The sequence below is a fragment of the Haplochromis burtoni genome, unplaced genomic scaffold (assembly GCF_018398535.1).
Source record: "Haplochromis burtoni strain Fernald_Lab_line unplaced genomic scaffold, NCSU_Asbu1 Contig_165, whole genome shotgun sequence".
Classification (NCBI taxonomy): domain Eukaryota; kingdom Metazoa; phylum Chordata; class Actinopteri; order Cichliformes; family Cichlidae; genus Haplochromis; species Haplochromis burtoni.
The window spans coordinates 1,077,996-1,090,368 of record NW_024582526.1 but is presented as its reverse complement, the minus strand read 5'-3'; the positions used below and the strand labels follow the sequence as shown (position 1 = coordinate 1,090,368).

Sequence of the window (12,373 nt, the reverse complement as noted above, 5' to 3'; positions counted from 1 at the left end):
GAAAGCAAAACCACTTGGTCTAGAATTTGGGCAAGGCATCTGAGGAATCATCTGTTCATAATAGTTATTTTACTCATATATACTGTACTGCTGAAAAACCCTATATAAGACGGAAAAACTAGCGTATTTCTTGGAGAGTTGTCAACTACTTCCATCCATCCATCCATTCGCTTCCGCTTATCCTTTTCAGGGTCGCGGGGGGCGCTGGAGCCTATCCCAGCTGTCATAGGGCGAGAGGCAGGGTACACCCTGGACAGGTCGCCAGTCTGTCGCAGGGCGTTGTCAACTACTTCTATTAGTTAAAACAATGTTGTTCAGTGATGACGAGTGTCCGTACTTGAAAGGTTGATCATGCTGTCGACCAAGCTTGATGTCACAGGCTGGGTCTCTGGGTCTTATTTTGTAATTTTGAAGTTCTCATTTTAGTTTGGTGATTATAAGTTTGTGTGTTATTCTTATTTCGGGTTTAGTGGAGGTTTAGGTTAACGATTACTTATCAGCTGTCTCCTTGGTTTCTGTGTGTCGTTCCTTGTCTAGACCGTCATGTGTTTTAGGTCTGTTAAGCTTGTGTTGTCATGTGTAAGTCTCCATGTTTCCTGTTTTATTTTGAAAAGGGTCTTGTGTTCTGTGTTCATGTGGTTAGTTTTACTCCCCCCTGTTTCATTCGAGTCAGCTGTGTCCTCATGTGTCTCCACTTCCCCTGATCACCTCATGTGTGTATTAAAGTCCTCAGTCTTCGTGTGCTCAGCATTGTGTTGTATGTGGATCTTACCCTTGTTGTAGAAATCCTAGCCCAGTTCATAGTGTCTTAGTTGAATCATAGTTTCACAGTCTAGTTTGTTTTCTCGCTTTGATTTATGTTTCATGTATATCAGCCGAAATAAAGGCTCGCCATTTGTTAGTATTAATTCTGTTCCTTCGCCTGTGTCCGCACCTGGGTCCTCCATACACACTCCACCGTGACACTTGGCTCTAATCCAGCATAGGTGCTATCAGAAAACAGCAATTGAGACTGCAAATTAAGGAGTCTGCACCTCAGAATGGAGAGAAAAAAGGTTTTATGACAATTGTTTAGTTGGGACAGGGTCGGGATCTTGTGCTTTGCGATTTCACAATGGTCCTCAAACTTGTGCAGAGAGCAGACATTATGTTGTTTCAAACTGACACAAATTTTGTGTGAAGGATCATTACTAATGATGAGTTGGTTCTCCAGTGAAGCCTCGGCAGTTTTCCACAGTTTTCAGATGAGTCGATAGTTTCCAAGCCTGGATGCAGAATTTCAGGTAATGAACGAGGCCGGAAGCAAGCCTGTGTTTTTTGGTTTGTTTTTGATTTGTCTTCAGGCAACTTTATTCCCAAAACTGGAAATCAAAATGAAGGATCGCCATTTTGACACACACGAGGAGATCCAGCACTCCTCACAGAGGCACAAGTACAAAGGGTCCATAACAGGACTTCTGCATTGGGATCTAAAAATAGCAGCTGGACTCAAAACGTTTTGATAACCTCTTATAAGGGCTCCCATCACTACCAAAGCTGTCTGTCATATTCTTCTTAGTGGGTTGTTTAAGAGTTCTGTTTCAATAATAATAATAATAATAATAATAATAATAATAATAATAATAATAATAATAATAATAATAATAATAATAATAATATTAATAATAATAAACAAAAAAGTAAATACAAGTAAAACTAGCAAATATATTAAGGTTGTACAGAATTTAGTATGTTCTAAAATAGTAGAAAGTACAATTGATTCTTTTCACTTTGAAGACAGACACACTTTTAAAATGCTTCTGTTCTGCAGGTTTGGAGCTGCTGTAACTGATGCCCATCGGAGAAGAGCACACAGTGGTAAGGATCCGCCCTCAGCTCAACACTGCTAACCTAACCCTGAGAGCTCCCAAATCCTGCCAGGCATTATTCATATCACTCGCTTCTCCTTATTTGGCCAAAAACACTGCAAGGCTTTAATTCGGTGTCCATCGTGTAGCACAGCAGATTCAGTCAAATATGCTCATGTGCACACATACCACAGAACGTACTTTATATGAAATCAGGACATACAAAAAGCTGCTTTTCATAGGTTGATACAGTGCTTTGAATCTAAGTACCTCCAGATGCATTTGCAAAAATTCTCATCCCTCTGGGAAACACTTTTTCCCAAGAGTAACTACAGGCTGTTCTCTGTGTGAGCGAGCTCAAGGCTGCTGATCTGTAAATATCTCCCAAATGACACGTTTACATGCTCCATTTAATCTTCTTCTTTTTTTTCTTCTTTTAGCCCGTCTGTCAAATGCTTTGATTGACTTTGCTTATGCATCACTGTTCCATCCACAGCTATCATTTTTGATCAGCTCTAAGCACCTGAGCAGAGAACTGCTGGGCCAGGCATGAATGAAGAACCTGCCCCAGAACTACTAGCGCGTGCTAAACAAGCAAATTCTAAGGTGTGCTTTTATAAGTTAACTACTAAAAGTTGCAAGAACAGCTAAAAAATCTTCATAAAGTAAAAAGTGAGCTAGGTTTGAGCCTGCCCCAGATCGTTTCCTGCGTGTCATTCCATCACACTCTCTCGAACAGCTTTCCTGTCTACTCTCTCCACTGTGCCGTCAAATAAAGGCTTAAAATGCCAAAAATAGAATCTAAAAAAAGAATAGCGAGTGGTTCTTTGATTGGATACAGTTGCTAGACCCTGATACTGCTGCTTAAAGCAGTCACTTAAACAGAGGAAAAAGGAGCACCACAAAAGCAGGATTTGTTCATATCTACTTATAACAAATAAAAGACTGCCTGCAATAAAAGTTTACCACCTCTGTGAACTGGAGAAAAGCCCCAGCTAGCTTCCTCATGGAAGAAAAAAACTGACTTTACAGTGGCCACAAATCCATCCACTCCTTTCTATTTCCTTTACCAGATTCAGGGTCTCAGGAGCCAAAGTCCACCATGGACAGGTAGCCAGTTTGACACAGAGTTGACAGAGAGAGAGAGATACAGCAGGCAAAATAAGTACTGAACACATCACCAGTTTTTTAAGTAAATATATTTCCAAAGGTGCTATTGACATGAAATTCTCACCAGATGTCAGTAACAACCTATCCAATCCACACATGCAAAGAAATCAAACCATATATTCATTTATTAGTAGTTTAAATTCTTCTGTAACCAATCTCATTATTATGTTTGCAACATTAAAGTTGCAAAGGTCTCGAGAGAGCTCATTGGTTGTACCCATCGTGAGATGTTTCTTGTGTGATACGTTGGTAATGAGACACCTTTTTATAGGCCATCAGTTGGGACTAAGCCAGCTGATATTAATTAGCACTGCAAGATTTTTTTCTAATTAATTTCTAATTGATAGTGTATGGTGTCTTGATTTCCATGCTTTTTTCACGTATTCAATACTTTTTCCCTGTGTCATTTCTGATTATTGCACATAAGTTATGGACATCTATGGTTTGATTTCTTTGCATGAGTGGTTTGGATGGGTTGTTACCAAAATCTGGTGAGATGTCAAGGAGCTTTAGAAATATATTTCCTTAGAAAATTGGTGCCATGTTCAATACTCAGTACTTATTTTACTGGCTGTAGAACAGCGGTCCTCAACCTTGGCGCCATGGACCGGTTTAATGTCAGACAACATTTTCACGGACCGGCCTTTAAGGTGTTGCAGATAATACAACAAAATAAAATGATACGACCAAGACAAAAACTGTGGTATTTTGTTAATATAATAATAAACATGAATTCGCTGTGTAATTGTGTAACTTTATTAGCAGCGTCCTCCTGAAATGCGCCAACAACACTGAGAGTAACATCCTCCTCTCTGCCCCTTAATGCACTCTGGTCGCTATGGTAACGTGTAAATATTACTTTCAAAATAAAACACTCCTACAACACGGGAAAAGACCCAGGGAAACCGAGTTAATGATAAAAACCCTCAAAACCATAAATTTCACACCCGAGCCTCAACTCTCGCGGCCCGGTAGCAAACGACTCAAGGACCGGTACCGGTCCGTGGCCCGGGGGTTGGGGACCGCTGCTGTAGAAGAACATTCACACCTACAGCCAATTTAGAGTCACCTATGAACACACACAGAGGCACAGGGGAAACACTCTGTGAACACTCTGTAAATCACAAATATTAGATATATTTTTCAAAAACATAGTGAGAACAGGCAACAATGACTGGTTCCTAAAAATAAAGATAACACTTTCTACAAGCTGTCAACACCAACTAAGCCCAGCTGGAAGTGACCCAGTCTGTCTGGGTTTGATCAGCCAGCACATCCAAATCACATCAACCTGACAATCATGAAGTGCACACCCAACTTAAACATTTTAAGCACATAAATAATTCGCATGTCTCAAAAACAGCTCTCCAAACATTTGCACTGTTTCATTGAAACCTTGGCCAACAAACAAAGTGCATAGAGCAAAGGCAAAAGGCATCACTCCCACACTGTCATGACAGATGCTTATAGAGACTGTGCCTGTTGTTAAAAGAAATCTGTGGGTGTGATGTTCAGTCTTTGTTTCTCAGTCACTCATCAGTCACTGAGAATGATAGGGCGATATTTATTTGTTTGCTAAATTGGAGAAAACCCAACAACACCGACAGCTCCATGTGCCAGTCATTTTTCATTATTATTATCATTGTAAAAATTCTGGACCACACTTTGGCTAAAAATAAAAGCTCAATAAAAACAATGAGTGAGTGGGAAGAAAGAAAGGTCTACTTCCTGAGTGGATTCCACAACAGCTAGCTTGATGCAGCGATGACTCATTGGGGGTTATGTGCACACGCACAGACACACATGCATAAGCGCACACACACTGATGGATGGCAGATGCAGGGCTAGAGTCGTCACGGTGGCGCCAGGTGACAACGGGGTCTCAGAAAGCCCACGTGAACATTAAGTCTGGTTCTGTGGCGCCAAATGTCCAGCCAGGCTGTTAGTTGTGTCATCGCAAATACTGAGGACAATCGTACAGCCAAGTGGAGGTGATAATGAACAGAGTAAGAAAGAAAAATGAGGCTCTCATATGAGAATATAAAGGTGGCAGGGAGAGGCTGAACATCACATGAGAACATAGATTTAATGAACATCAGTTGATTACCTTCACCAGTCCTCCACTCCGACGTATAAAATTAGCCCTAAGCCATATGAAATGTTAAACCATGACTCTAACCTAAATAGCTGTCTGATGCATAAGAATAGGAGATCACGAACAACAATAACAACTAACCCTTTAATATTATGACAAAGCTTTTGTTAAGATTTATTTCAGAATACAGGCACAAAAATAATTCTTTACACTGGAGCTCTAATTGTGCTTTTTTACGATTAGAGGCTTTTTGTAAAAACAAAAGACCAAAAAAGACCATCGTACAAAAATATATAAACAGAATGTCAGTGACGTAGTGACTCATTGTCAGGGTCCCCGAGCAGTTATGGACTTATGTTATATTATATGTATTTTTGGTGTTGCTGCCCCTCTTCTCCATGCTTGCACATATGTGTGTGTGTGTACGGATGCAGGTGTTTCTGCGAACACCGGTTTACAGGCGCCTTCAGGTCTGGTGGGTGTGGCCCTGCTAGGGGACTGGCCACACCCGAAGCTCCTGCCACACACCTGCTGCTGATCAGGGCTGGTCGGGGAGCTACTTAGGAGAGTTTTGGAGCTCCCACCGACGTGGGATCATTGCGTGAGACTCCATGTTAGTCATCCAGTTTAGGTTTAGTCTTTGAGTGCATGCCTGCTATAGTTAAGTGTCCTGACAGCTGCCGCTATCGTTTCCTGCAGGAGGAGCGTGGGAAGCCTGAAGAGCAGCGAGCACCGGGAGTGCAGACACACGGGAGCAGAGAGCACAAGGAGGACACGACACGGGAGTCTGGGGAAAGCACGGGGATTTATTGTTGTTTGGTTCCATACACTGTAAATAAACGCACTGCTTATACACAGAGCTCCGCGCCTGGGTCCTCCTTCCCTCACCTTCCCCACGGTTGGCCATCGTCAACCGTGACACTCATCCTGTTCACAGTTTATCTCAACGCAAAAACGACAAATGTGAAATTGAGTACAATTTGGGTGAAGACTCGTTTAGGTGAACGTTGTGCACAAATCCCAAAAGTTTGATTCTGTTGGGAGAGACGTTTCGTCGCTCATTCAGTTTCTCCCACTGAAAATACTACATCCGGGGGAACAGAATCAACCTGTTGGGATTTACTTAACTGGGTGATTCAGCATGGATCAAGACGTTGTGCACAAATGATTAAATTCTGACCAGCATGAGCTTACTGGTCATGTGTCTGAAGCAAACACAAAGTGTTTTGTCAGCTCATCCATCCACTCAACTACTCCTGTCTCAATTGCTTTGAACATGAGAAGGCATTGTGACTTTTCAGAGTGGCTTAAGAAATGAACTACTGGTTCTCATAAGTTGTCTCATGTGCAATTTTTATAAAGGAACAAATAGCATACCACATAAAACATATGCCATGTGTTGTGTAAACCCATTTAAAGGTTTTAATGTGCCATTTTAAAACTTTAAATGACACTTCAAATGTTATTTCTACAATATGCCAATTTTCTGACATTAGTTTGAAGTCTGTAAGGTTTTAATAGTTCGCCTAAAAAAATCTAACTGTTATAACCACGTATGTAAAAGTACATTTATTCTTAACATGCTTTTTGTGTATGAGACGTCTTGTGACATGCAGAGGGTTGGTGTGACAGGACATACAGAGGCCACAGGTTTGTATGACAGAAGAGGATGCTGGGGATAAGGTGAGATGGAGGCACATGATCTGCTGTGGTGGCTCCTAAAGGGAGCAGCCAAAGGAAGATTTGATACTTTGTATGTGTACAAATTCTGATGTAAGTGGAAGTACTATCTCCAAATATATACAGATCGGCTGATTATGACATTATAGCATTGATAAATTAAAGCCTAAATGTTATTCCTTTGTATAGTTACAGTTTATTATTCAAGACAGCTCATGGCCCGGTGATGTGCAGCTGAAATACAACAACCTGTAACCTGTTATCGTCTTCTGTGCATATCAGGTAAATGAGTTATAAAACCTGTATTCTGGGTTCTTTAGTACCTATAAACATGTTCTTATGGAGCTGCCTTCTGCTGTTCATCGGTTGAACCATCAGTCTATGTGCTTCCATCACTTATGATTACAGTACAGCATCATTAAAGTACAAGTCATGATTCAGTAGCCTGTAGAACACCTTTGCCATGACTGTTCTTGTATAACTTTATCAGTCCAGAATGGGAATTCTGGCCCGTTCTGCCACAGCACTTAAGTCAGATTGAGGTCCGGACTTTGGCTGTTTGTTTTAAAGCTTCAATTCTTTTCCTTTTCAATCGTTCTGCTGTTGATTTCTGGTGTGTTTGCATAACCCAGTTTCAGCCAAGCTTTAGTTGTGGGACAGATGGCTTTACATTAGACTTTAGAATACGTTGGTACACAGAGGATTCATCATTAACTTAATAACTGCAAAGTGACCAGGTTCTGTGGCTGCAAAACAAACCCAAATCATCACCTCTCCATCACCGTGATTGACAGCTGGTGTGAGGTGTTTACACTGTGTTTGGTTTTTGCCAAACATGGTGCTGTGCGTTCTCATATAAACTGTTCCAGAAGTCTTGTGCTTCTGCTTAGATGCTGTTCCTTTTAGAGAGAATTCACTAAAAAGAACATGCCCATCTAAACAAGCCATCTGTTCCTGCTCTGCAACTTTAATGTTTAACACTTAACTTTACCCGTCAGAGTATGGATTCGCAGAACACGCGTACATGCATTCCGTTACGCCCCAACACTGATGCTGGGCAATAACTCAGTGAACAAAGAAATGTGACTTAATCCTAAGAACAGTGGCGTGTGCAGCGGGGTGGCCTGCCCCTCCCCCCGCCCCGCCCCCACCAGACTGGCCACCCCAGGTGCCACCCCGAAGCTAAAACAATAAAATTCAATCAAATATCAAATGTACAATTATGTTTCCACAATAAAGCCTAGATATTCGAGTGTACGTGAATGCAGCATTGGCTTCTGCACTATGAGCATCACATTAGCAAAGGTAGGAGAGCCAAGCAGGAAAGACGGCACTGCAGAAAACAATTTTTCGGCGAAAGAAAATGAGGACAGAATAAATGTCCCGGTAAGTAATATTAAGTTTGTTGAGTTTAGTAAACTTCGGTGAAATTAGAATACCAAGGAAAAAATAACACTTAAAGAATTATTGCAACCCTCGAATATTTCAGACAGTACTGGGGGAGCTAGCATAAGAGTTATGAGTTATAAGATATAATCCAAGTTGTAACATTTGGTTGCAGGTTAACATAGCTGGACTGGCCATCGGGCATACCGGTGGGCTGATGACTTTTTTTTTTTGTAAAGGCATGAACAGTGAGAGGTGGTGGATTGGCCAGATGCTGGCCAATGTGTAAAAATAACTTGGTTGTTTGGTGGTGGCTATGGTGGAGCTTTCACAGAGGCCAGCAGGTGGATGAGGGAAAGTGGAGGCAGGAGGAGGAGAGACCCGAGGCAACAGGTGAACTGAACTTCAAGTAAGAAGTTATGACCTGCAGTGTATCTGGGTCAGATATAAACCAAGTTTAGGTGGAGTTTTCGTTGTGCTGACTTTTTACAGTCAGTTACAATAACTCGTACTGCGTGCTAGCTAGCATGACAGAGTTTCTATACAGCTGGGTGGGTGCTATGATGTTACTGATAGTGAACTTTATTTTATTCATAAGGTTAGTTAGTAGAGTTGCCAACCGTCCCGTAAAAAATGGAATCGTCCCGTATTCAGAGAAAATATTACGAGTTTCGTATTGAGCTGAAAAGGAACACAGTTTGTCCCGTACTTCAGCTAGAATGAAAGAAAAGAAGCTGGAGTTATTCTGTCTTCACGCTGCAGCTGCCTCTTCTTCTCTCATTCTTCCCCCTCCATCTCCTGTTGCTACTTCAATCATGAAACTGATCAATGATCAGCTGATCGGCTCTCTTGTTTATCGCCCACTTTGCGCCAGAAAGAGGAAACCAGCGGATGTCGCGCTAAACAACAGCAGCACGTTTAAGCTTGATCAGCTGTTGTTAGAATTTATTTAATATTACTTTCTAGTATCAGCTGATGTTTGCTGGAGCCACAGCTGTAAAGCTGCTGGTCATGATATGGTTATCTGGTGAGAGGGAAACATGAAGATGAAACCAGGAGATGTCCTTACTGAATCATCAGAGCTGAACAGGTGATGAAGAAACAGGTTTACCTTTTAGGTGACATGAATGAGTTGAAGGGAAGTTATGAACAGTTTCTGAGAGACAAATAACACCAGGATCCTTTTTTTATGTAGCTGACAGCTGGTAACTGTGCAGGGGCGGGTCTAGGAAAGTTTTGCCAGGGGGGCCAGGTAGGGCATTAACAGGGAAAGGTGGGCACAAAGAAATACTTTTCTTTCTTATTCTCATTTAAAATATCTAGCTTTTATTAAATAATTATCTGAATCTTACGACCAAAGTTTTTATCTGACGTAAAATGTATAGAAATCATACATATACCAAAAAGACAGCGTACATCACTGTCACAACAACATTTGTTTTCATTCAAAGGCTTTATAGCTTTAATACCTGGTGGGCTGGTCTGTAGTGAAAATGCTCGATTTTTTTGTCCCAGTCCAGCTCTGCGGGTTAATACTGGCAGTGTCACCATGCCAGCTGACTGTATTTATCATCAGCCAGTGTTGTTCTTTATACATCAATATTACCATAGTTTACCATAAGGCAGCATAGAAAGTATTTACTTGCTTTCAGGTTTTATTCAAATGTTAGTCTTTTCATTTGTTTCCCCACTTTTTTCCTGTTTCAAAATCAAACACCAGTTTGTGAGAAGATTGTCTTCTTTTTTTTAATAGGCAGATAAAGTTTTGCATTGGCATTGGCTAATTGTTAAAAATGTTATAAAAATTTTAATATTCAAAAATGTTTTTGCCCAAAACATATGTGCACTATATGTCAGTAAAAATACTATGCAAATATTGCTGTCCTTGAATGCTGAATAAACACTGACAAAGCACTGATTGTATCTCTTGTACTTTATCAACGCAGTATCTAAAAACTTTACAACCTAACGGTTGGTAGAATTTTTTTTTAACATTATCTGCCAATTACATCTGTCACCCTTCTCCAAATCTGTGCCCCTACCTGGCCCCCCCAACAAAAATTTTCTAGACACGCCACTGCCTAAGAAATATAGTAGTGCTGTTCAAAGCCCAGACGATGATATAAACATTTTTCCACCAAAAGCCGCAGACACAGGAGTCTACAATACAGCTGGGAGCTGATCTGCTGACATCAGGTGGCAGGTAGTGATGAATTTCGGGCTGTGTTTAAACACAGATAATCATCCTAAATTTGGGGCTGACTAAGCATTTCGAAGACTCATAGCACCCTGAGTTAGAGGAACTTAACAAGCACCTCAATAATGAGGCTGATTCTGTTTTTGTTAGTGTGCAGGAAAGAGTCAGAATATCAAGCAGAAAGGGACAAAAAGATCAAAGTGCAAGAAGAATAATGGAGCAGGGAATTGTGCTGCAGACACACCTGCTCTGGATTGTATTTGGAAAGGACTCCTCCACCATGAAACTCCTCCAGCACATCCTTCAGCTTCTTTGTGGAGTCTGAAGAGGCAAGAGAAAAACTGAGTAAACACTCCACACAGAGCAATGTATTTTACTTTGACTCACATACATCTTAGCCAAAATGAGGATACAAAAAATAAATAAACATGATACAACTCATAAATAAATTCCCAGATAAACACTCTCATCTGTAAGAAGGCGCTCTGGATCAGTTAAGCTGGTGAGTCAGCCTGTTAAAAGGGGAAAGGGACATTGCGTAGTTCTCACTTTTTGATGCAAATCCTTTATACGCACACACTAAATGCCTTTGTGCAGAATACTGACCTCATCCCACAGCCATCTGTCAAATAATTAGAAAGACCAAATATACATGTGTGCATGAAAACCACAGGACCACCATCACCGCAACACATACACAACAGGGTGGCTGTAGCTCAGGAGGTAGAGCAGGTCACCTACTGATCGGAAGGTTGGTGGTTCGATCCCTGGCTCCTCCAGTCTGCATGTCAAGTGTCCTTGGGCAAGATACTAACCCGAACTTGCTCTCCGATGCATCCATCAGAGTATGAATGCGTATGAATGTCGTTAGAAAGCACTATGTATAGATAAAGTGGGTGTGATTGGATGAATTAGGCATGTTTTATACAGCGCTTTGAGTACTCCGTGAGAGTAAAAAAGTGCTACATAAGAATCAGTCCATTTACCATCTGCTCCAGGCCTGGTTTCACTGGTAATCTTAGAGTTATGGAAGTAAATCTGTTGGGCATCTTTCTTTGCCTTTAGACAATAATTCTGATGGCAAAAGAGCCAAACGGGACAGGCAAAAAAAAGAAAGAAAAAAGTGTTATGGAAGTATGGAAGTGTTTCCTATATCTGCCGTGATTAGAGTGACACAAGGAGACAAATGCAGAGAATGAGGATACAGTCTCAGGTAATGTGAGACGTGGGTTAAAATACCCGATCTAGTGAGGAGACACAAATCCCTTTGCAGCTGTATCACAAAAGGCACAGGGGGTAAATTCTTGCCAAATTAAAGTATCTGGAGCTTTTGATAACAAGAGAGCAGCCAAAAATATTTTTGATACACTATATTGTCAAAAATGTTCACTCACCCATTCAAATCATTGTATTCCTCGCTACATTTTTTCTCTAAGGCAGCCAAGGTCAAAAACCCTGCTGGAGCACAGACGCAGCAAGAAAAAAGGAGGGCTTGGAGGGTGGGTTTTTGTGTGTGTGTGTGTGTGTGTGTGTAGGTGGCTTCATTAATCCACTGTGCTACTTCCACATGTTAAGTGTAAGAAAGTGCATTGTTTCTAAAAACATGCAAGTTCCTCCTCTGTAATGTGTCATTAAGTTTCTTCCATGGGAATAACTCTTCCTGCCTTAAAGAGTTTATTTTCTAAATGAGTATGCATGGATATATATGCAAATCCCTCCACTGCGTCTCCAACTCCATACATATTCACCATATCTCTGCCAAACACTAACTGTGTGCTACAGTAGGGTAAGTTGCACTGTGTGAGTAATTCACTAGACATGTCATAAACGGTTTCTAACAAAAGAATGGTGAATTTTGCAGGTTAACCAGTAAAACTCATTACCTCCCATCATGACATTTACAGGGAGTGCAGAATTATTAGGCAAGTTGTATTTTTGAGGAATAATTTTATTATTGAACAACAACCATGTTCTCAATGAACCCAAAAAACTCATTAA

General features: G+C 41.0%; 1 protein-coding gene across 5 annotated transcripts in view; it reads right to left on the bottom strand.

Annotated features, from left to right (window-relative positions):
* LOC102295795 (diacylglycerol kinase beta) overlaps positions 1-12,373 on the bottom strand; it is a 165,060-nt gene that overhangs the window by 124,777 nt on the left and 27,910 nt on the right. For all 5 annotated transcript variants that reach the window (XM_042225277.1, XM_042225278.1, XM_005933423.2 and 2 more), the window contains exon 3: positions 10,620-10,696. In XM_042225277.1, coding sequence (XP_042081211.1) covers positions 10,620-10,696 — 77 coding nt within the window. The remainder of the gene's footprint in view (positions 1-10,619; positions 10,697-12,373) is intronic.